The 24373-nt window shown below is 38.6% G+C and overlaps 2 protein-coding genes across 2 annotated transcripts in view; one reads left to right on the top strand and one right to left on the bottom strand.

The window, feature by feature from the left end:
* Positions 1–7094: 7094 nt before the first annotated feature.
* Positions 7095–8266, bottom strand: LOC118015071. Its single transcript, XM_035011637.1, has one exon. The coding sequence runs from the start codon at positions 8081–8083 to the stop codon at positions 7589–7591; it is 495 nt and encodes a 164-aa protein (XP_034867528.1). The 5' UTR covers positions 8084–8266; the 3' UTR covers positions 7095–7588.
* The window catches only part of RNF19A (ring finger protein 19A, RBR E3 ubiquitin protein ligase), a 53923-nt gene continuing 37781 nt past the window's right edge, over positions 8232–24373 (top strand). Inside the window, exon 1 of the mRNA XM_035011636.1 lies at positions 8232–8473. The gene's annotated coding sequence lies outside the window, so the exon portion shown is untranslated. The remainder of the gene's footprint in view (positions 8474–24373) is intronic.

The following is a 24373-nucleotide window of genomic DNA, read 5'->3' as shown; positions in this document are numbered from 1 at the left end:
CATATATTTAGTTCCTTAGGCTGGAAATCCTTCACTTGTGAAAAAATCAGTGCAAAGGTACATTAGAAGCCAAATTAAGAGAAAACAGTGTTCATTGTTAGATTGGAGCAAGATGGGAGTGGGCTTTGGAAGGAGAAGAGAATGAAAGGAACTTCCTCTCTCCTCCAGACTTCCTATGTAAGTCTTCTAAATGTAGTATTTCAGGAGAATCCATTGTTCATTTTAAAGAAAAAGAAAAACTCTATACTTGTTTTCCTATTGGGTCTGTAAATCAGTAAAATATTAAGGTGGAAACAAAAGAAATACCTCTTGGTGATTGACCATCTACTTTAGTCACCCGTCCTTGAATTTGATTGTGCGGCAGATTTGTACTTCTGAAAATACAATGTCTCAAGTATTGTTTCTAAATCTTCAGATGCTTGCTCCCAAATTATTTCTCTTCTATTCAACACTGAAAAGCAGAGATCATTTAAAAGAGCTCCTGTGGGGCGCCTGGGTGGCTCAGTCTTTAAGTGTCTGCCTTCGGCCCAGGTCATGATCCCAGGGTCCTGGGATTGAGCCCTGCATCGGGCTCCCTGCTTGGCAGGAAGCCTGCTTCTCCCTCTCCCTCTCCCACTCCCCCTGCTTGTGATTCCTCTCTCGCTGTGTCTCTCTGTCAAATGAATAAATAAAATCTTTAAAAATAAATAAATAAATAAAATAAAAGTGCTCCTGTGATGTATGGAACCAGCATTGTACAAGATCTGGATCGGGCACCCTCCTCTTTTTGGTAAAAATAAATTGTAATACAACTTTAGCATGTGAGAATCTTCATTTGAACAAAACAATCTCAAAATGACAGCATTGTAGTAATTATTCAGTTTTCCCCTCATGTCCTTGAGATATATTGTTTAAAGGTTTTGATTTTATCACAGGATATAAAACCCCTAGAAACAAATTGAAATTGAATACAGATCACTAACCCTGAGACTTCAGATGTTTTTCTCCCTGAGACTTCAGATCTTTTTCTCACTTGCTTAGTTATTCAACTATTTTAAAATCTTATTCTCTTTGATCACTGATAGGAATGTTGGCTTGACACAGTCATTTTAGCTCCAAACTTGTGATGGTCTTTCATTTTGTTTTGTTTTCAAACTCCCAAGTATGAATTTTAGCAAGGCAACAAATTCTTCCCTCTGGCCCCAAATACCAGTTGATGTATTCAAGGTACTACATGTCATCTCTTGTCCACCTTTTTACATCACACAGACTTCTAATTAGTCATTTTGGATTCTGACCACATTTGCCAGGAAATAACTGTTTGTCTCCTAACACATTTCTGATGGGATTCCCCTGGCAAAGGTAGATGGGATTTTTAAAATTGGAACCATACTAAAAACAGAATTGTTTTTGGTAATTGCCGATGAGTTTCCTGGCTAGCATACATGGAACTAAATTGTCAATACCATTGAACAGAATGGATGGCAAAAAAAAAGGGCCGGGGGTTGGGGGGTGGAGGGGAGGATGGCACCTGCAAAGACAGGCTGTCCACTGCCAACAGGGGTTAGTTTGTGCTTAGTTGCCTTTCCTACTGTTTTCTCTCTGCTTAAATGTTTTGTATCTTCTTATTGTTTCAGGGCTAGATTCTGCCAAAAATATTATACACAATTTGACACACTTGAACGCCACTGAATCCAATATCCACTCATCTTAAAATAACACTATTGATAATAGCTCATTTTTCCTGAGCTAATACTAAGTGCCATGTGCTAAATACTTTTATATTTATTACTTCATCTAATTCTCACAGAAACTCTAAAGAGGTAGTTTTATTACCTTCATTTTTATAAAGATGAGGAAATAGGCATATAGGGACCTTGATTTATGAACATTCATCTCCTTGTGTTAATAATTTTAGACCTTTTACTGGAATAGCTCTGAGAATCCAAATACACACATGTATGTTTTTCACCCACTGAGTATGAACACTTACAGGTATAATCAGAATAAAGGACAGCCATAAGACAGGTTCTAGTATTTTTCAAGTTTTAAAAGAGTGTCTTCAGTAATTCTACTTCTAGGTATGTACTCTAGAGAAATTCTCCTATATGTGCAAAAAAGACATGTATAAGAAAGCTCATTTATATGGCAGTTAAAATAAACTAGATTTCCACGTATCCACATGGGTAGATCTCGAAACAACGTTAAGTAGGGGGAGAAAAGGAGACTGCTGTAGAATGATACATTTGATAAAATATCATTTATGTAAAAATGTTGTTTAGTAAAAACTGTGTTTAGAACATAAAACAAGAGAATATGTTATTTGGGAATATGCACTTAATGTCGTAAAAGAACCAGAAGGGTAAAATTTTTCAGGACAGCAGTTACCTGGGGAAGAGAGAAATGGGACCGGGGTGGAGGGAGGTAAAAAGGAGGTTTCAACTCTATAATGTTTCATTTCTCTTGCTTTAAAAAATAATACAAGAAAAAATGTTAATATTTGTTCTTTCAGGCGCTACACGGCTTTGTTCCCTTAGTCTCTGAAAGTTCTGTATTTTAAGAAAGGTAAATGGGTATATTCATGCTGATAAGGGGCAGAGACCACTATATTCAGCATGATCTCCATAAATTTAGGGTGAAAATGTTTTGAAGCAGATTTAACTAGTTGCCCGATTTATCCATAAAATAACATAGACTATGTAGCGTTGAGTCTTGTAAATTCAGTGCAACCTCCAAAATAAACTAGTTGTAAAATGTATTTCTCAGTAGTTTCATTAAAGTGAATTTCTTTATGTGGTTTTGTATTATCTACAAACCACAGGGAGCCAACCTCCCCCTCCCCTGACTCCTGCAATATTTTCATATTGTAAAGGCCAGCAGTAAAAATAATTGTCTGGAGACTGTTACAGGTCACATACTTCTGGCCAAAGACTTCTTCTCATGGGTCATTATTATTATCTGGCCTGCACATTCTCAAATCTGATTCCCTGACCTGCCCCCCTCCTCTCCCTTTCTTCACGTCCAACAGCACAGGATTTCATTATGAAGGTAAACACCCCTGCATGCTATCTAATTAGGCAATGCAGTTTCTGTAGCGAGTGTTCCTCATTGCATTATTTGGTATAAGGTTCTGGGTCATATCTAAAAATATTGCAGCTTGAAAATTAATCTAATCTTTTGTTCATTTCCTTTTGTTTGAATCTTTTCACTTTCTAAATAATGAGGTAGTTGAAGAATGCTAAATCCAGCATTACTTAAAATGCTATTCATTTTGTTAATACTATATTTTGAAGTGAGGAAATTATTCGTTGTGTACATTTTTAAATAATCCCTTTCAGTTATATAACTAGCAATCAGTACCAGTTTGTTTGTGGGCATGTGTTCATACACATTTTTTTATACCTGCCTTGTTTCAAAAAGGATAAAAGATGACTTACGGATACATACAACATAGCACCGGAGAAATTAAATCTGAAGTTAGTGAAGAAATGGAGACAGTCACTCTTAAGTAGGTAAAGTGCATCCTGTTCAGTCTTATATACAGGCCAGAAGGAGGCCACATAATACAGCTCTAAACTTCCTCATAGCCAAGAGAAATACTGTCAGTTCCACAATTAGTATCCAGAAGACAAAATAAATGGGGTTAATAAACAAGGGAAAAGGGAAACATAACTATTCCAGGTGCTAAAATCAAAGGAAAACATTTTCCAGATACAGTCAAAGAGAGTAAATATAGCAACAATTTTCATGGTGCTTTCTTATAAATCCCTTAATGTAAGTCCAAAGTATTACACCAAAGTAAATTCATTAAGGAAATCTGAGAGGAAAGAGTCATGGCATGGGACTGGAGACTGGGAAGGTAGGAAAAGGGTGGGCTAGACACAAGCCAAGAGCTAAAGGGTAGCAACTGTTGGTTTTGATGTGAGGCTCATTACCAGGCTGATGATATAATGTGTCTAACCCAGGACTCTTTGAGAGTGAAAGGGGTACCATCAATAATTAAGCCCCCACAACAGGTATAAGCCAGGATTTTTCTGAGCAAACTGGGACATATGGTCATTTTAAGTCCTTGCTCATCACCCACTGACATCCTGCTTCCAGTGCAGCCCACCACTGTGGACCTAGTCAGCCAAACTCACCCTGTCCCACATGCAGTAAGTCTAATCAGCTCTAGTTTTAGGGGGCTCTGGGGATTTCTAGCCCAGGTGACCAACTCAGGGTAGGCTAACTCATGAATCAAACGAATAGGAAATGTAATTAAGAAAGACTGGAATAAGCAATGGGTAACAGTGGTCTGAGGATCCAGTGTCCACCAAGACAGTGTCCACCAAGAAAGATTCTGATAATGGGTGGGAGGGAGAAAGAATCAGACTGTAGGTAACTGGATGGGTCCCATGAAAAGGAATGAGATACCCTCCTTCCTAAAGAGCCCAATGAGAGATCCTGTGGAAGAAAACTGCTTGAAGTTGGGATATTATCATAATGGCTGAAGCTCTTAAGCTGTAGTTCTTAAATGTGTAATATGAATTACCCGGAGAGTTTGTTAAAAACTAGATTCCAGGACCCCAACCTCACAGATGATGATTCTGTAAGTCTGAGATGGAACCCAGGAGTCTATTTTAACAGGTGCTCCAGGTGATGCTGGCAATGGCGGTTCAAGCCTGGACTTTGACAAATACTACCCTAAAAGCTGATTAACAGCCCTTTGGGGAGTCTAGTCTTCCCACAAGAAAGAGTACCTTGGGCTGGCTTTGGGGAGGATATGGTGCCATTTCCCCTGTGGAAGGTGGTGAGTGAGAGATGGAGCAGGGAGAAGAGGTGGATCTGAGCAACTCAGCTTTCAGCCACCTGAAGGATTTTTCCATTGAGGGGCCTAGGTTTCTCAATTTGGAAGAGAAAAGTCCTTTCCTCTCCAGATTCCCTATATGGTCCTAACAATTAAGAGAACTACCCGAGCAGGGATGCAGATGACCCCATTTTTAAAATCCTAGCTGGATTAACTCCCACTTTAGCCAGCTTCCCTTTATGTAGTAAAAACACCTAGTATTTATTTTAGTAGGTTTACTACATGCCAGGCTTAAGAGCTGTATCTGCTTTTACTCGTTTAGTCCTGAGAACAACCCAACTTCCACTCCCCCTGCTTGTGCGCGCGCGCTCTCTCTCTCAAATAAATAAATAAATAAATAAATAAATAATCTTTTTAAAAAAATAGTACCTATCTTTTGGGACTCTTATGATAATTAAATGGCTTAATACTTATAAAGCACTTAGAACAGTGCCTGTCAGGTAACATGTATTCAATAAAGGGTAGCTGCGTTGTTCTCTTTCTCTCATTCCCTGCTTTCACTCCATTCAAGCAAGTCTTACCAATTCTGCCTCTAAAACAAATACCAAAACCATCCTCTCCTGTCTCCACCTTAGTCCAAAGAACTATGATTTCTTTCCTGGATTCTTGAAGTAGCCTCATAACTGATCTCCCTGCTTCCACTCTTGCTCTGCCACAATCTGATCCCCAGAGCAACCAGAGTGATCCTTTCCAGAGGTAAATCAGGTGTCATTCCACTTAAAAATCTGTTGTGTCTGACTGCACATCACACCAGCCATTTAGAATTCTCCTTATCATGATCTCAAAATGTCTTAAATAAACTGGCTTCCTCATACCTCTCTAATCCCATGTGGTATACTCCCTCTTACTCACTATGCTTCAGCCTCTAGCTACCTTGAACTTGGCAAGTTTGTCTTGCAAGGACCTTTGCACCTGCTGTTCCATCTACCTTCCCCACCCCTTAACTTGTTTGCCTCCTTCTTGTCTTGAAGAACCCAGCACAAATGTCAGAGGAGTAGACTTTAGTTTGAGACGCTAAACTAAGGTAACAGCCTCCCTGGTTTCTATATGTCACACAGGTAAATTTATTTCCTTTCCTTTATTTCTTTGTTGTTTTTTCTGTCTTTCCCAACTGTGCCACCCCACTCCCCTAGACTGTAAGCTCTATGAGACCAGATACAAGGGCTGTCTTTTTTATTGCTGTATTCCCAGTTTCTGGGAAACTCTCCCCCGACACACACACACACACACACACACACACACACACACACCACTCAATTAATATTTACTGAATTGATTCTGAATGAATTAGAAGAGAGTAGGGAAAAAAGGAGAATACTATTATATTATGCTTTTGCTGTAATCTGGTGAGAAATGATGAGGACCTAGCAGTGGTTTTCAACCATGGCTATGCACTGGAATCACCTGGAGAGGTTTTGTTTTGTTTTGTTTTAATCCTCATGCCTGAGTGCCATCTCAGAGATTCTGACTTAATTGGTGGAGGCAGTCTGGGCAACAGGACTTTTTTTAAAGCCCCTCAGGGTATTCTGATGTGCAAAGTGGAAATTACTGCCCTAAAGGCAGAAGGGGGATACAGAAGAGAGAGTACAGGGATATTTAACAGAACTTAAGGTTAATTATGAATTGGAAGTGACTGAACCGGGGGTGCTTGGGAAGAATCCTAGATTTCTGGGTTGGGCCGGGGTGAATGAGAGACACAAGTTTTGAGGAAAAGAGAAGTTCTGTCTTGGACAGGCTGAGTTTGAGGTACCTGTGGGGATTCAAGTGGAGATGTTCAATATATATTTGTTGTTGTTTTTAATAGATGTTGCCTTAGTGAAGAGTAGGAAATCCCTCTAGTTTTCAGGAAGCGGGAAAAGGTATCCCTGGAAAAGATGACAATTGTACAGAGTACAAGACCGTTTCCACTTTGCACAGCCTCTTTCCTCAAAACCTCCTTCCAAGCCAATGCCCCATCTGTTGTGAAATGTTCAACATGTTGATATATTCTTAAGGATTATATTATGTATGAGTACTGTTCCATAAATCCATTTAACTTATACTATTCTTGTACTACTTGTACAAAGTATTCCATTGATTAAATTGTAGGCAGCCTTCAAGTAGTATTTAAAGGAATATATAACAGCTTTAAAACTTCCAATAAATGAAAATAAACATACCCATCATGACTTCCTTTAAGATTTGTGGTAAAAAAAAAACAAAACAAAAAAACAAAAAAAAAAACCGTGGACCTAAACTGCTTAGCTTGTTTAGTTTTCTAATCGGTAAACATTTACTGGGTTACCAAAGATACCAAGTACTGTCTGAAAGACCATGGCTCCTTGGTTTGTTTCTAATTTAAATTAGACACACTAAAACAAGGATTGATAGGGTGATATATTTAGTTAAGTAACAGATGGCGAATGGACATTCTGTCCAGCATCCATCACATTCCGTTTCTCAGTATTCCAAGGAAAAGTGACTCTGAATCTTGAAATCAACTATGAAGGAATGGACCAGGTCTGTATTGAATGTTTATTCAACTAAAAAGAACTGATACTAAACCATACGCAGGTTAAAAAATTCAAAGGAGATGTATGACTGGCTTAAAGGATAAGAGGGGATGGGACAGATAAAGCTGGATTAATGTAACTCAATGTATCCGTAAGTACTGAAGTATGAATTCTGAATACTTAAGCGATTTTGGAAATAAGAGATGTGGGGGAGAGGAAGAGGCGAGTGGCAGATATTCGCGGCACCCTCACATAGGGTATTAAATCGTGGCTAAGTGCTGGGGCTAGCAGCCCCCGAGGAAGAATGAGGTCTCTTCCAACTGTAAGAACGAAGAGGTGGGAGCGCCGCCACTCTTGCGGAAGACATTTCCACGCGGGAAGGAGCAGAAACTCGCAGCAACACCCCGGCCTTGCTCTCCCTGGGGGCTGCCAACCTAACAGGTGAACGGTGAGAACACAAAGAAACGAGTAATAAATGGCGCGCGGAATGCCAAAAGCCAGGGTCCTCAAGTCCAGCATCTACCACCGCGTCGGGAGCAGCTCCAGCCACCCCAACCGTCCGCGGAGGCGACACCTGCTCCACAGCCCCGCCCGCTCGGGGCGAAGTGCTTCTTGCCGAGGGGCATAAAGGGCAGCTGACTTGCCCGCGTAGGGGGCGAACGGGACGCTGCCCTCTAAACCACCCGGTCGCAGGCGCAACGCGCCACGACGGGCCGGGCCGCGCCACGACGAGCCGGGCCGAACGTGCGCGAGCGAACGAGAGCATCCCAGAGCCGCCCGCGGCGGGCCCGGTGGGCGTGACGCCATGACGCACGGCACGCGGGCGGCGCGCCGGGGCGGGGCGGGGTGGCCGGGGGCGGGAGGAAGGAGTGGGAGGAGGAGGCGGAGACAGCGGGGGCTGAAGCAGGGGGAGAATGGCAGTTGGGGCGCTGGTTCCCGGGAACAGCCGTCAAGACAGAACTGCGGAGGAGGAGTTCGGGAAAGCGGCAGTCGGGACCCCTCTTCTGCGTTCCCCCCGCCCCAGCTGAGAGGCGTCTCGGCGGGTCTGAGGAGCCCTCCTCCGTACTTCCTTCGGCTTGTGCCGCCGCCGCCGCCGCCGAGAGATGGGCCTCCTCACCCGCACTCCGGCACCCGCCGCCGCTCTGAGGAGTTGAAGGTACGGGCGGCACTGGAAGAGGTTGCGCCTGGGTGCGGGAGGACAGGGGCGGCTCCCGTTTCCGACTCGAGGCGCTCCGGCACGGCAGCTGCCCTCGCGCCCCTTCCCGGAACGGAAATGGATTCAGAAATCCCACGGGAAAGGCGCCCCCTCTCGGGCTGGGCCCCGGAGCAGGGGCCGGGGCCGGTCCTGGGGCCGGTCCTGGGGCCGGTCCTGGGGGTCAGGCCTCGGGCTGGGTCCGCGTCCACCGCCCGCACCCGGCGCTGGCGCCCCCTGGGCCGCGCAGACTGAGGCGGAGCGTGGGATCCGCCCCGAGCTCTGCCCTCCCGGCGCGGGCAGTCTGTGGAGTCGGCGGCCACCCCAGCAGTGTTGTGACGGGCCGAGGCGGCGCTCCCTTGCAGCACTTCCCGGGCGGCTGAAGCTGCCCACACCGAGGGCGGCCGCCGCGGGGAGGCAGCGGGGGTGGAGCGCATTCCTGATGGGTGAAATCGGCTGTAACGGGACCGATTTCCGGGCCTCGCTGCGAATTCGGAGCTGGGGCGAGAGCCCCAACCCCTGCTGCAGGGGGCCCTAGGGAAGGGGTGGCATGCACCCGGGAAGATTCATCCGGGAGAACTGCCATCCCCTTCAAAAGCAGAAATTAAACAGACGAAACACGGTGTTGCCTTGGGGTTAAAGTATACGTTAATAGGGGTCTACCCAGGATTGTCTCTCTCTTGCTAAACCTTCAGGGTGTTCCTAGCCTTCACCCAGCAAGAAACGCCACGATTTTTAATTTCCAGTTTTCCCTGTCATCTGGGTTTCCCTCTCTCGTTGCTCTTTCCCCCCATTTCCATAATGGGAAGAAGAAAAAGAAGTTTAGGGTTCATTAGCCCCGCGACAAGAGCAATAAATAAAAGAGGGGAGAGAGGGGCTAAGGCTATATATGGGAGAAAGAAAGGTCTTAATTTTTCCCATTGGTCCTTAAAGGTGGAAATACGCGAACGGTGCTTTATTCTGGTTAATGTTTACCATTCAAAACGTTGCAGAATGTTCTGTTGGGTTTACGTTGAAAAGACAATGTTTCCGTGCTGCTGCTATTTTCAAACCCAGGTGTTGACTAGAAATGCTAGTTTTAAATGTTAGTAAACAGTGGAGGCATAAAGCAGTCTTTCCCCATGGTTGCCTTAAAATGTTTGTGATCTTTTCTTTCCGTTCCACTTTTTTTTTCTTTTTGTAAGAACATGGCTGTCTTATTCATTTTTTATTATTTTAACCTAGATTCCTTGACTCTTGGTTATACGAAGTATGACGGTATGCCTTATTTTCATTTTCAGTTTTGCCATTAACAGTCTTAATAGGCAGCTTCCCACGTCTGTTTATAATTCACGCTATTACCGTATTTGCCTTTTTATGCTTCCTTAACACCCAACTGAACTGAATTAAAATGTAAATACTTCTCTCTGTGTAGAAAATGGCGATGATCTATTGTTAACTCTTATTTTCAAATGTTCTTTCCCTGCTATTTGGAATTCCATGGTAAAGATTTGGAATTAAGTCCTAGGACTTAATCAAATTATGCAACAACAACAACAAAAAGCCCTTTTTCTTAGTTTAATATTATTTTTTATTTATACAGTATACCAAGTTTAAATTTCATCCTCCATGGAAACTATTTTATTGTCACCACAAGGTGTCTTTCAGAGGGGGAAAAAATTATACTTGGCAGCTAATGTTAACGTATTTTTTTCAATATTGTTGACTTCCAGGAGGATTCCTGTAAGATTAACTTTTTAAAACTGCAGCGCCTTTTAGGAGTTGAAACACAACCCAAGTCTCCAGAGAGTAGCTCCTTAAAATACTGTTTCATTTGGGGAAGGCCTCAATTGATCATTAATTTATATGAAGAACAGTCCATTTTACTATCTAACCAGTGTTGAAATTTCTTTTTAAAATTTTCCTGGTGATTTGTAGAATTTGGGGTGCCTTTTTACTTGACTAAATGAAACCATATTTTTTTCCTACCTAATGTATGAAAGATACTAAGATTAATACCTGTTCTTAAAGATAGCTCAGCATGTTAGTGGAAAATAAATGCGTTTCATAAATTTGAAGTAGGGAAAGTCATAAAGTTATATTTTTGCGGTTGTGAATGTAAGACACTTGGGGCCACCTATCTTTAATGGGATCAGATTGAAAGATACTATTTGTTCTCATGGGGTTATTAGATGGAATTAAATACAGATAATTTGAAGCAAACGTTTTTAGCATTTGAAGGAATCTTTATATATTATGGCAGGTTCTGATTTTATCTTAAACACTTAATTTAGGTTTATCACAAATTCTTTGGTTTGTAATCATCTCCCACCCTCCCAGCTTTGCTTTGCTTTTTTAATCTGAAGGGCACTGAGGATTGAAAAGTGTAGCTTTCTGAATTTATCAAGGGGGGAAGAGGGAGGACAAATATTTGTGATAACATGTTAAAGTCCCTAGTCTAGTGCTGGGCGCAGAGTAAGCTGGGGATAAATTTTACATTTACATCTGAATGGTCTCCTTATATTCTCTCTTCAGGTTATAAAGGAAATTTTAGGGAATTGTTTTCCTGATGCTACTAACAAGTGACAATCAATTGTCAAATGCAGACTGGTTTTGCACTAAGCTTTATGCTCTTTTGTTTGAGGCCTATATGAAAAATAAACCATTTTGGGTTGAAGACCAAAGAAAAGTTGAATTTGTAAACTTATATTTGATTGCATTATATTTGGCAAGTTAGCACTAGTAGTTTGAAAGGACCCATGATCATATATGAAGTACTTTAGCTTAAAGGTTTTGGTTTGACTCCTTTTCAGCAAAATGCTAATCTGATTATTTATGGAGAATAGCTAAATTTTCCTTAGGCAATTTTTTTTTTTTCCCAATCAGGAGTAATTATTATTTTCTTCAGCTTTTTTTTTTTTTTTGTCATAATAGTTTTTTGTTTGCTGGTAGAAGATGTATAACATTGAAACAACTATGTATATAACCACACCTGCACAGCTATAGACTGAGGATAATGTTCCTTTGCTAAGCACATCTGTATTTCAGATGGTGGTAGACTTCAACCAAAAAGGGCAGTGAAATCATTTGGGGTGTTTGAAACTTGGGTACTTCATTTGTTTCTCAATAGCTATCATATGTCAGTAATACTTTCTCTATTAAAGTGGGAAATATTACCACTGTTTGATAAAGTAGTTTTGTTTGTATTGCTTTCTTTGTAGCTGTCAATAAAACCTGAACTTTTAGTTTATTGGTAACGGTTTCTTGACAGCAATGCCATTAGCCTTAAAAACATATATATTCTTTTTTTTTTTTAAGATTTGATTTATTTATTTGACAGGGAGAGAGAGAGCGCGAGAGCAGGAACACAAGCAGGGGGAGTGGGAGAGGGAGAAGTAGGCTTCCTGGCAAGCAGGGAGCGTGATGCAGGGTGGGGGTGGGGGAACTTGATCCCAGGACCCTGGGATCACGACCTGAGCCAAGGCAGACGCTTAACGACTGAGCCTCCCAGGCGCCCCAAAACATAGATATTCTTGACCCATTGATGTTACCTGTTATTTTATTTTAAAAACCATTTGCTAGAGAAGTACTACTAGTTAATTTGTTTTAGAAGTCCTATTTGGAATAGTTTTCTTATGTGAAAGCCTTAGTGGGACAAAACTAATGAGTTGTTGTTTTCTCTCTCAAATAAGTTTGTGCATTGGATTATGAAGCAAAATCCTACAGAAATCACCAAGTTTAAGCCCAAAAGAAACTTCAAATCTCAATCTTGGGTCCAAAAAACTGGAGTTGGCTGCCTAAAATTATGTACACTTTACATTTTCAACCTCTTTCCTTCTTTGGAGACCCCTGTAAGTATAAATAGCCCTGCTGTAATGTGAATAGCAGGCAGGTTGCCAGTTGAAGAGACCTTCTGGGAGAGGTGAGCCATAAAGAGGGAGCAGACTAGTTAGAGGGAGGGATCAAGAAACCGGGAGAAGCTATTGGGAATGTGATAGTATTAGGCTTCCAGACAAACATTATATAGCATGTATCACAAAAATAGCCATTAATGTGAATCTTTATGCTTTATATTTTGTAATTTCTAAGTCAAATATTGGCATTTGCTCCCCCAAATGGTAAAATATTCTAAAATTAAATTATCCTTATGCGTTATCACAAATGTGATAATATATGTGAAATGTGCATTAGAAGTTAGGAGCTAATTTAAACTCTATATGGCAGGGACCATTCCCTTTGTTCAGCATTTAGCATAACGCTTTACAATAATAGATGTTGAATAAGTATGTACTAACTGAATAAATTATGTATATTGTAAGGTATCTATTTCATAACTTTCTCTACAGCAGGGCTGTCATTATTAATAGAGTCTAATGCGAATTGTAAGTGTAATTTAAGATTTTTCTATTAGATAAATTAAAGTAAAAAGAAACAGGTGAAAGTAATTTTCATAATATTTTATTTAACCCAGTGTATCCAAAATATTATCATTTCAACATATATTAATGAGTCACTTTACATTCTTTTATTCATACTAAGTGTTTGATCCAGTGCATGTTTACACTGAACAGCATAGCTCTAGGAGCATTTTACATGAAATGTTTGTTCCTTTCCACAGAAATTCTATTAAATTAGATGCATTAGATATTTACTACAGACTCCCAGGAAATATCAACCTAAAGACCAATTTGAAAAATCACTAATCAGAAGACAGAGTGGGTCTCTTAAATTAATCACAGAGCTACAAAGAGTGAAATGAAAAGGTTAAAAACCTAGAACCGCCCTAGTCATGCTCAGGTTCATCTGCTTGAATACTCATTTACTTTTTCTCAGAATGCGGCACCAATTTTATTTGGCTGTGGAACTTATCCTAGTGACACTAGTGTTCTAATTTAACTTCTGTATTTTATAAGTGAGAAAACTGTAGTGTAGAGCTACTCAGTCCAGTGTATCATCATTAGCCACATGAGGCTATTTAAGTTTAAATTAGTTAACATTTAAAAAAAATTAAATTTCAGTTCCTCAGTTGCACCAGTCACATCTGGAATACTCTGTAGCCATATGTGGCTACTGGCTACCATAGTGGACCTTGCAGGTCTACAATATTTCCATCATTTCAGAAAGTGCTGTTGGATAGTGCTGGTCTAAAGATTTATCCACACAGCTAATGTGGTAGAGCCAAAGTTTCAGACCACTTTCTCTTATCTTCAGACTGAAATTTCCTTAATCACCGGTTCCTGAATGATCAATTAATCTTTTTGTTTACAAATCTCCATTTGCTTCTCACAGATAAATTTCACGTTTTCATGGCATTCAAAACCTTCCACAATCTAATCTTAGCCTCACCATTCTGCAAAAAAAACCCCACACTGAAGCCAGTTAATCTGTTTGGTAAATATGTTAATAAAACATCCATAGTTTCACCCCCATGACTTTTCCTAGGCCTTTGTCTCTGCCTGGAATACCCTTTTCCATCTTCTCTGCTTATCTAAGGTCCTGCTCTTCTTTCAAGGCCTGACTCCTATCTTATCTCCACAAATCATTCCAGGTTGGTGATTCTAAATAAACTACTAAGAATTTTTCTGAGATATTATTAACAGGTTCCAGACATGAGTGGGAACATATCTTTTGAGGATCATCATTCAACCTACTACATGATGCCAGAAATTTTTACTAAGGACATTAGTAAAGTGTACTATGTTTATGCAAAAAGCCAAAGGATATTCATCCATAATAAAACTCTTAAGTTTTTTTTTTTTTTATGGTATTGTTTGCCATAAGGAGACATCTATTTGATTTGGCTCTGTATAACTGCTTATCAGGTAACCACTGCCACCCTTGATTTGGATGAAAGAATTGGTCATTGTGCTATATGTAATATATCTTGTGATGATAGGCTTTTCTAAATGGTTGTTTTATTTCCTCCTTCACACCCACTTATCAGTCCCTACCCCTCTTTCCAAAGGACTTTATTTCACTGTTTTAAGAATGCCTGTTTAAGAAGTGTTGGTTATTCATATAAACAAAAACTGAAGGGTAGATTAGTTCAGGCAGTGTTTATGTAGATCAGAGATTTAAAATCTGGTGCTGCAGTGGACCTGCTCACCTTTCCAGATTCTTCCTACTATACGAACATCTTGTATTGATTTATTCATTGTAACTGATTCCAGTGTGGGAGGTAACAAGACCTTCATATGCAGTAGTCTCATGGGAGCTTCTTTCTTTTGCTTTTTTACTTAGACTGGCTATGACAAGTTACTAATGAAAAAAAATCTCTTCTGTAACAGTCTTGTCTGAGTAGTTCAGAGTGTTTCAAAGATATACTTTAATACTAATCCAATGAAATAGATGATAGCACATTTTCCCTTATTTTATAGACAGGGAAAAAGAGTGAAGCACATTCTGGGAGAGTTGTAAAGCCAAGAGAAGTCCTATATCCTGACTTTCAGTTCAATTTAGTAATTCTAGTTCAGTGACATATATGCTTCTGTATTTGGTCTCAGAAGAAGGCTATCAGAAAGGCAAAGATTATACTCATTCCACTGGATTTACTAAAACAAAAGAGTACAGGGCACCTGGGTGGCTCAGTCGTTAAGCGTCTGCCTTCAGCTCAGGTCATGATCCCAGGGTCTTGGGATCGAGCCCCGCATCAGGCTCCCTGCTCAGAGGGGAGCCTGCTTCTCCCTCTCCCACTCCTCCTGCTTGTGTTCCCTCTCTTGCTGTGTGTCTCTCTCTCTGTCAAATAAATAAAAAACCTTTAAAAAATAAATAAATAAAACAGAAGAGTATATTAACATTTTAGAGAATTTGGAGATATTTTTATAACAAAAATTATCTCAGAAAAACCTTCTAATTATCCACTTTTAACCTTAGAGTATGCTGTATATTAAAACTGTTTGAATCATAGTGTTACTAAGGGGCCTTTGACATTATCTGGTCCAGTTACTTCAACTTGCAAATAAGGAAATTGAAACTCAAAAAAGTAGATAGACCTGGCTGAGATTTCAGACAAGGTTAGTATTTCCCTTCTGTTAATTTGTAGCAATGAGTATTTTAACCAGTTCAAAATTTTTTGACAACTAGATACCTTTTTAAAAACCTATTTTAAAACTTCTGAATGTCTCTAGGCATTCCATCATGCCTGACATTTTGAATGTTTCTGGGTACTCTGTCATGCCCAGGATTTTGCATTATGCTTTCCTATTTTGCTATTGGTTTGCCCTTCTGAACAAAGAGGGCCTCGAATGAGGCAGCCAAAATGTTTTTAATCTTTTTCTTATTGGAAAAATGGAATGAATAATGCTTTTGCTTTCTGCAGCAGCTTACTTTTTGTAATATTTAAGTAATTAGTATTATTTGTAATGAGTATTATTAAAACAAAGTACCATTCTATTCTACCTCCCAAGAATAGGCTTCAATAGGTAAATGTGGCATGTGTATGTTTGTGAAGCTGTTTAAGAACTATCTCTTTGGAGAGGCTTTGTGGAATATGGGAATAGTGTGCTGTGAACTTTTAGTTTCTTTTTCTGTGAAATTGTAGAAACTATTTAAAGGGCAGAGCTCAAAATAGTGTATTTGAATCATTCTAAAAAACTTGCTGGAAACTGATACTTGCTTGTGCTAATGATCTGTTTGAATTACCCCCACCTCATCCATTTATAAGTAGTTGAATCAGAATTGTCCATTTTTAATATTAGAAAGACCACGGGATGCCTGGGTGGCTCAGTTAGTTAAGTGTTCACCTTTGGCTCAGGTCATGATCCCAGGGTCCTGGGACTGAGTCCCGCATCGGGCTCCCTGCATGGGCTCCTTGCTCATCAAGAAGCCTGCTTCTCCCACTCTTGCTGCTCACTCTCTCTCTCCCTGACAAATAAATAAATAAAATCTTTAAAAAATATATCAGACCACTTGAGGTAGGTTTGTAGCTATATAAACATAAGACTAAAAACATTTATATTGGGCGCCTGGGTGGCTCAGATGGTTAAACGTCTGCCTTCGGCTCAGGTCATGATCCCAGCGTCCTGGGATCGAGTCCCACATCGGGCTCCCTGCTCCTTGGGAGCCTGCTTCTCCCTCTGCCTCTCTCTCTGTCTCTCATGAATAAATAAATAAAATCTTTAAAAAAAAAAATAAAAACATTTATATTTACCTTAGAGAAATTAATATACTATAATGATGTATCCCAAACTTCCAAATGGCTAACTTTTCTGATTACATTAGAAAAGCCCTCTCAGAGCCAACAATTTGTTTTGTTTTATCTAACCTTAAAGTGTGATAATCTTTCTAACAGTTTTATCCAGTAGGTGGTTTAGTTATATTTGTGCCATCTTCTTAGATATTTATATTAGTTTGGCTAATATTTGTAAGGTAGTTAATATGTGCCATACCCTATGCTGCATTCTTTGTATATGTTATTTCACTTAATCCTAATAATAATCTGATGGGGTGCAGGTATTATTATTATTACTCCTATTTTATAGTTGAAGAAACTGTCTTAATAATTTAACTCAATGTCACACAGCACAGTAAGTGTCAGAGGCTGAACTTGAACCCAGACTTGTGACTCCAAAGCCCATGCCTTACTTTCTGGATAAAAAGTTGCCGTCATTACCCCACATGTGTATAGTATTTAAAAACCCCCCCCCCCCCCCCCCCCCCAGCTACTCTAAATTTTTTACCTCATTTTATTTTCCCCCACAAAGGTAGGTTAAGATAATTATGTGTGAAACAACCCCAAAATCTCATGGTGGAGCAGAATAAAAGTTTATTTCTCACACAAAGAACCATGTGGATGACTCAGGTATCCACATTCCTTCCATCTTGTGACTCAGCTGCCCCTATGGCCTGCTTGGAGTCACCACTAGGATTACTACATTCAGCAAGCCAGTGAGGGAAGAGAGAGAGTTCAAAGATGTGTGAAGGGATGATTTAGAGACCAGTCCTGGAAGGAGCATACATCATTGCATTGGTCAGGACTAGACACATGGCCGCATGTAGCAGCAAGTGGAATGGAAAATGTGGTCCTCCTATCTGCTTGGAGGAAAATGAAACAGGTGCGTATATAACATCATCTCTGCCACAGTTGTGTTTTCCCTGTTTTACAGATGGTACAGAGAGGTGGTTACTGAACCAAAGCCACAAAACCACTTGGTAGCAATAAATAGAACCCAGATTTCCTTAGAGCTGCATATAATATGCTTATGTTTCTGAGGAGACATTCAAATAATTGAAAGGCATTTAGATTGTATTTCTAGCACCTTGCTGATTGTTTCTTATTGGACAGCAAATATTTTACCTCTGTGTCCATTACATTTTATTGTTATTGATTTACTTTATGAGGAATGATAAAAACATTTTCCAGTGGTAATTGCCGTTTTAAGTGAAGATGACATAATAGCATTAAAGTATCTTTACATACATATTATATTCAATTGTCCTTTGAATTTACAATATTGATTAGCCTTTATTTATGTAATTTTATATTTTAAACATGTGATAGATTATTCTAGGCCATATACATACCTCATGTTTATTCTTGCATTATGAACCTGAGACATTTGTTTTAGGGATGAGAGTTGTTTTTTAACCTTCCCCAAAACTTAACTCTTTTGGAAAGAACTGCAGCTTCAAATCTTAATGGATACAAGTGCATTCTAACTGAGCTAACAATTAGTACAGATATGAATATCATACTAATATAAATTACTGAGAGCAGAAAATTTACAGAAACTGATGTTAACTTCTACTGGCAAATTAAATTCCAACATCTCAGCGGTAGCTGTTAACCTTTTATTACACTTTAGACTCCTTGGAGAATCTCTTGAAAGCTATCGATTCTGTCCCTAGAATATACAGTTATTCACAATTTAGTATACCATTTTAGAGATTTCATGGATTTTTTCAAAGCCTATCCATGTATTAGCTGTTATTTTTAAGCATTTTTATCCTTCTCCAAAAATTTATTGTTGTGCTTATTATATTTTTACTTTAACAGGTGTATAAAGAGATGTTTAATAACTCAGAGTTTTTATAAGAGTGTGTCTTAATATTATTTGGGCAGCAAGAATTATGCCCAGAACCTGCACTGCTGCAATAGCTGAATTTGGCAGCTATATTGGGGGACAGATCTATTAGAGGAAAATACGGCATTTCCGAACTTGAGGTTGGCAAAATGAATGATATAACTTAAAAAAAAAAAAAAAACTTTAGACATTTAAATAATCTTTTTGAGTAAAGCAAGCTTTGTTATAATAAACTTTAGTGATTTATCTCTGTTTAGAGAAAGCCATATATGAAAATCCAAGAAAATTAAATGCCTCAGACTTGTCTTAATAAGGTAGTTCAGATTTACAAAAGCACTGTTTACTTTGGGCTAAAAGTAGCTTATGTGTGGACACATCTTTTTTTTTTAATTTTTTTATTGTTAATCACCATACATCACATCATTAAGGACACATCATTTTTAATACATCACTTCTAGTTGTGGTCTGATCAAAAGATGGATTATGATAATTCTGATTTTTGGTAGTCAGTTACTACATTAAATTGTACCTAGCCATATTTAAATTTGATAGGTTGTTGTTTGCAACTCTCTATATAGGAGATAGTACGGAAAGATAGATACTACTTTTCTCACTGCCTTAGGAACCTTTATTTAACACTGGAGGAAGGGTAGAACCAAAGATATGAGTCAGGTTTTGAAGATTTCCCCCACTGTTTATTTATCAGTATTGGTTCCTGAAATTATGCACAGTGACCTAAATGAATGTTCTCTATAGTAGGTTGTATGGTCAAATAACTGGTGATTCCTTTTTGTATAACTTAAATTGCCAGCCACTTATGGTGTCAGAAAACCATTGTTGTATTGAAAAACAGAGTTGCTTTCAGGGTATATATAGTTTTTTAAAAGAAACTTTAAAATGGATTTTGATAAGTATTTACTTAGATTATGGGACTACTATATATGCCCAAATATAAAATCAATTATTCTGGGCGCCTGGGTGGCTCAGTTGGTTAAGCGACTGCCTTCGGCTCAGGTCATGATCCTGGAGTCCCTGGATCGAGTCCCGCATCAGGCTCCCTGCTCGGCAGGGAGCCTGCTTCTCCCTCTGACCCTCCCCCCTCTCATGTGCTCTCTCTCTCTCATTCTCTCTGTCTCAAATAAATAAATAAAATCTTTAAAAATAAATAAATAAATAAAATTAATTATTCTTTCAAAATTATGCATATGAAAAAAGGGCATCATTTTATTATAATGTAGGTCCTTGCAGAATCACCCATACCATTGTTTGGGGAAGACATAGTCTGAAATGTCTTTTTTCAGTTTTTTAGATGCACTAGAATGAAAATTCCACAGAACAGGGGCCTTGCCTATTTCTATTTTGGTATTATATATCTACTACCTAGAAGAATATCTGGCACATGATAGACATTGGACATATTTATTGAAAGACTAAATTAATACTTACACAGTTTACTTATAATAAAAAGGCAAAAAGCTTAACAAATTTAGTTATTCCTAGAAGCCATTACAGTTGCAAGTATTGGATAATGCAAGAACACCTTTTAAAGATCAGTTTTTAAAAGCTGTACAGTAGGGGTGCCTGGGTGGCTCAGTTGTTAAGTGTCTGCCTTCGGCTCAGGTCATGATCCCACGGTCCTGGGATTGAGCACCACATCGGGCTCCCTGCTCCACGGGAAGCCTACTTCTCCCTCTTCCACTCCCCCTGCTTGTGTTCCCTCTCTCGCTGTGTCTCTCTCTGTCAAATAAATAAAATCTTTAAAAAAAAAAAAAAAAGCTGTACAGTAAATTTATAATTTAGAGATAATGTATACTTAATGTTAGGCTAAGATTTCCTATGACAGCATCATATACAGACTCAAGAATACTATATCTCAGAACCTAGTTGAAGATATACTTTGGAAAGCTGTCAGATGTTTTCAAAAAAAATTTATACAGATTTCCTCTTGGGGAAAAGACCATGCAGCGCAGGGCAGCTGGAAATCAAGCAGAAAGTCAGTCTTACTGGTTTGAGGTGTCAAGGAATGAAGTTGGGAGTGCCAGAATTGCTGGAAATCGACAGATTCCAGAAAGGAGGGAGTTACAGTAGGAATGCCTTAAAATCCTGAATTGTGCATGGAAGATACCACTGAGCTCAATGGAAAACAACAGCTGTAAGACTGAAAGTGCTGACTAGAGATACTGCAGCTATCCTTAGCAGGGGAGACAATTTGGTTTTTGATTCCTACCAAATTAAAGGGGCTTGGTAAACATGTGTTCTTCAAGACCCATTCTAAAATAGTGTAAACCGGGCGCCTGGGTGGCTCAGTTGGTTAAGCGACTGCCTTCGGCTCAGGTCATGATCCTGGAGTCCCTGGATCAAGTCCCGCATTGGGCTCCCTGCTCGGCAGGGAGCCTGCTTCTGCCTCTGACTCTCCCCCCTCTTATGTGCTCTCTCTCTCTCATTCTCTCTGTCTCAAATAAATAAATAAAATCTTTAAAAAAATAAAATAAAATAAAATAGTGTAAACCAAGCCTCCACAAGTCCAACTTGATTAGCCATTGATTTAACTGTCAGGTATAATACAAATCCTTACTCTTCAGGAGAAGATAAGAAACTCTTAAAAGTCTCTACAACATCCACAATATCCGGTTTTAATAGGCAATTACTAGAATCAGGAAAATATGACTTAATGACAATACCATCTCTCCCCAAATGGTAGCAGAAGCTAATATTAGCAGAATTAGCAGACTTTAAAAAGCAAGTGTAATATTTTCAGTGACTTAAAGGGAGAAGCATGATAATGACTGAACAGATGGGTAATCTCAATGGAGAAGTGGAAACTTTAAAAAGGAATAGACATTCTAGAACTAAGAAGTCCAATATCTGAAATGAAAATTTTACTGAATGGATTTAACAACAGATTGGAGAATGGCAGAGGTAGAATTGGTGAACTTGAAGATCAATTAAAAAATATTTGTCAATCGAAAGAATGGAGAAGAAGCATTACAAAAAATGAACAGAGCCTCGATGGCCAATGGGACAGTATTAAACTATCTAACATATGAATGGCAGAAGGAGAGATGAAAGGGTAAAAAATATTTGAAGAAGTAATTGCCAGGAAATTCACTTATTCAATTTAAAATCAATTTCAAATCCAAGAACTTAAGTGAATCCCAAGCAGGATAAATACAAGGAAAACCACATCTAGGCACATCTTAAACTGTTGAATATCAAAGGTAGAAAGAAAATATGGACTGCAGCTAAAGGAAAAAAAGACACATTACATGCAGAGGAATTAAAATACCAATGAAGGATGACTTATCAGGAATGATGAAGGTTAGAAGACAATGGAATGACCCACTTAAAGTTCTAAAAGGATAAAGCTGTCAACCTGGAATTCTGAATTCAGTAAAAATATCCATAAGATATGAAGGTGAAATAAGGACATTTTTCAGATAAACAAAAGTTGAGAGAATTCGTTGCAAGGAGACTTGCATACCAAGAAATGCTATAGGATGCCCTTCAGACGGAAAGGAAATAACCTCAGGTGAAACTTGGATCCTCAAGAAGGAATGAATACCGAAAACGGTAGTTGTATTGGTAAATAGATTTCATCCTCTGAAAAGATTTTGTAAGCATATAAAACGATAAAAGAATTTACAGAAGAGCTAGGTAGATGTGACTAAATAAAAATTTTAAACCTCTTCAAAGTGTTAAAAAATTAAAGGGTAAATGTTAGGAAGTAAATATTGAATGTTTAAAATCAAAGAGGAACATTAAGGTTCCAGTGTAAAAATGGACAAAAAAATTGTTGTCCATGAACAGATAAATCACTGAAGAAATAAAGAAGACTGTGAACAAATGTTAAATTTGTTTAGTAATCAAATAGATGGAAATTGAAGTACTATTTTTTGTCACTCTGAAAAAGCTATTGAAATAACATAGGATGTTGGTAAGAATTCAGGAACTAAGCACCTTTCTGACTGGTGGTAGTACAAGTTGGAACAAAACAGTTTGGTAGTTTATTTCAAGAGCTTGTTTTAGAAGTCCATACCACCTAGGTAGCAAGAATTCATACTAAGATGTAGCTTATTAAATAGGTGGGAGTTGTGGATGAAAAAGAGATTATTCAACAACTGGTGTTGAGATAACTGGCTAGCCATTTAGAAAACATCAAATTTTAATCTCACTTGTTCCTAACATTAAAATGAAATGGATGAAAGATTTAAGCAAAAAGATAAACTATAGAAGTACCAGAAGGAAACACAAGAGCATTTTAAAAATACACTCTTGGAGTAGGCAAGACTCTTCCAAAACAGGTATAGAACCCAAAAGTCATAAAGAAAGATGTGACTTTGAACTCATTAAGAAAATTTGAAATACCTGCATTGGAAAATTGCCATAAAATCAAGTACAATTTTTAAAAAATATTTTTGACACATAAAAGCAAGTGTTCTTTACATATAAATAGGTTTTACACATCAGCAAGGAAAAGTCCCAACAGTGGGATGTGAGCATGTGGTTAGGCCATAGAAAGTGAAATATAAATGACTTGTAAACACATGAGAAATACTATAAATACCTTTCCCACCAAAGCAAATGTCCCTCTTTGTCTCCTGGTCTCACATATAATAGCAAATATATAGCCATTGAAATGAATAAGTTTTTTATTCCTCATCTTCTTCCCAACTTCCCAACATAAGTGTTTATTGCTGAAGTTTAATAGCCTGTTATGCTTTTTATACAGAATACAGCATCTAAAATAGAAAGTCTTATTTATCTTCTTTCTTGACTCTTTGACTTGAATATAAGATAGCCCAGGCTTCACTAGTAACCAAAATTAGTGAATATAGAAACTCTGGTAGGGATCTCTGTGCCTATTTCCTCTTCACTTAAAAACAAGAAAATGATTTTATATTTAGCTGTTCTCTTCAACAGTGCTAATGTTGTTCCATGCTACTTTCGTTACATGCAAGTTTTTAGAGGTGCAGAACATCTGGGTGTCAAACATCTAAAAAAAATTGAAATCAGAAGTTGTAGGTACTTTTTTTTCACTTAGTATTTAGACCATTAACACAGAATTTTTGTATTTTCTCTATATTTTAGCCTTTCCAAGGAGAAGAAACCTAATTTTAGCTGAATATCAGAGGCAAAAACAGGAGTGTAAATGAATTTTCTCTTGGGAAGTGCTTTATTTTCCGTAAACTTTTTTGTCCAGCCTTCTACAATTCCAGAATACCTTCTCGTTAGTTTTAAATTATTTAGCATGTGGGTGGCTATTAGGTGCTATTGAAGTGTTTATGATTAGGAGATGTTTAGTAGGAGAAATCTTAAATCTATAATTCTTGAAGGGACATAGTGTCAAGATACTTAACATGTTTTATTTCTCCTGTAGCACTCGTGGGATAAAGGTTCTTGTCTTTTCACAGTGTAAAAAGCTGGATATAGTTTAATAAGGATCGTACATTGATAGCAAACCAGAAGTAAAGATATGGATAGAATCCTCATTACTCATTTCCACTTATGTGTATTCTGCATCACAATTTATTTAGCCAGAGTTTATTAGGCATCTGCTATAAGTTACACATTGTGTTGGGCACTAGGGATACAAAGCTTGTGTTACATTTCATTTTAGCTAACATTTAGTATAATGCCAGATTCTGTTAGGTACTTTCAGCACATGTCAACTTCACTTTATTTTCCTAACATCTATTTGAAGTGAGTGGTATCGTCCATATTTTGTGGTGGAGATCACAGACTCAGTATTATACTTTATATAGGGATTTTATAACTAAAAGTAGCTAAACCAGGTCTTGAGTCCCAAATTCTCTTCTTTATACATCCACTACTGGATTTTTTTTTTTTTTTTTTTAATTTGCGC

Source organism: Mirounga leonina, unplaced genomic scaffold (assembly GCF_011800145.1).
Source record: "Mirounga leonina isolate KUSES-001 unplaced genomic scaffold, KU_Mleo_1.0 Mir_165, whole genome shotgun sequence".
Classification (NCBI taxonomy): Eukaryota; Metazoa; Chordata; class Mammalia; order Carnivora; family Phocidae; genus Mirounga; species Mirounga leonina.
The sequence above is the reverse complement of the archived record's forward strand: the minus strand, read 5'-3'. Positions and strand labels throughout refer to the sequence as shown.

Excerpts from the sequence above, each read along its gene's own strand:
- LOC118015071 (XM_035011637.1), bottom strand. The coding sequence starts at position 8,083 with ATGCTCTCGTTCGCTCGCGCACGTTCGGCCCGGCTCGTCGTGGCGCGG.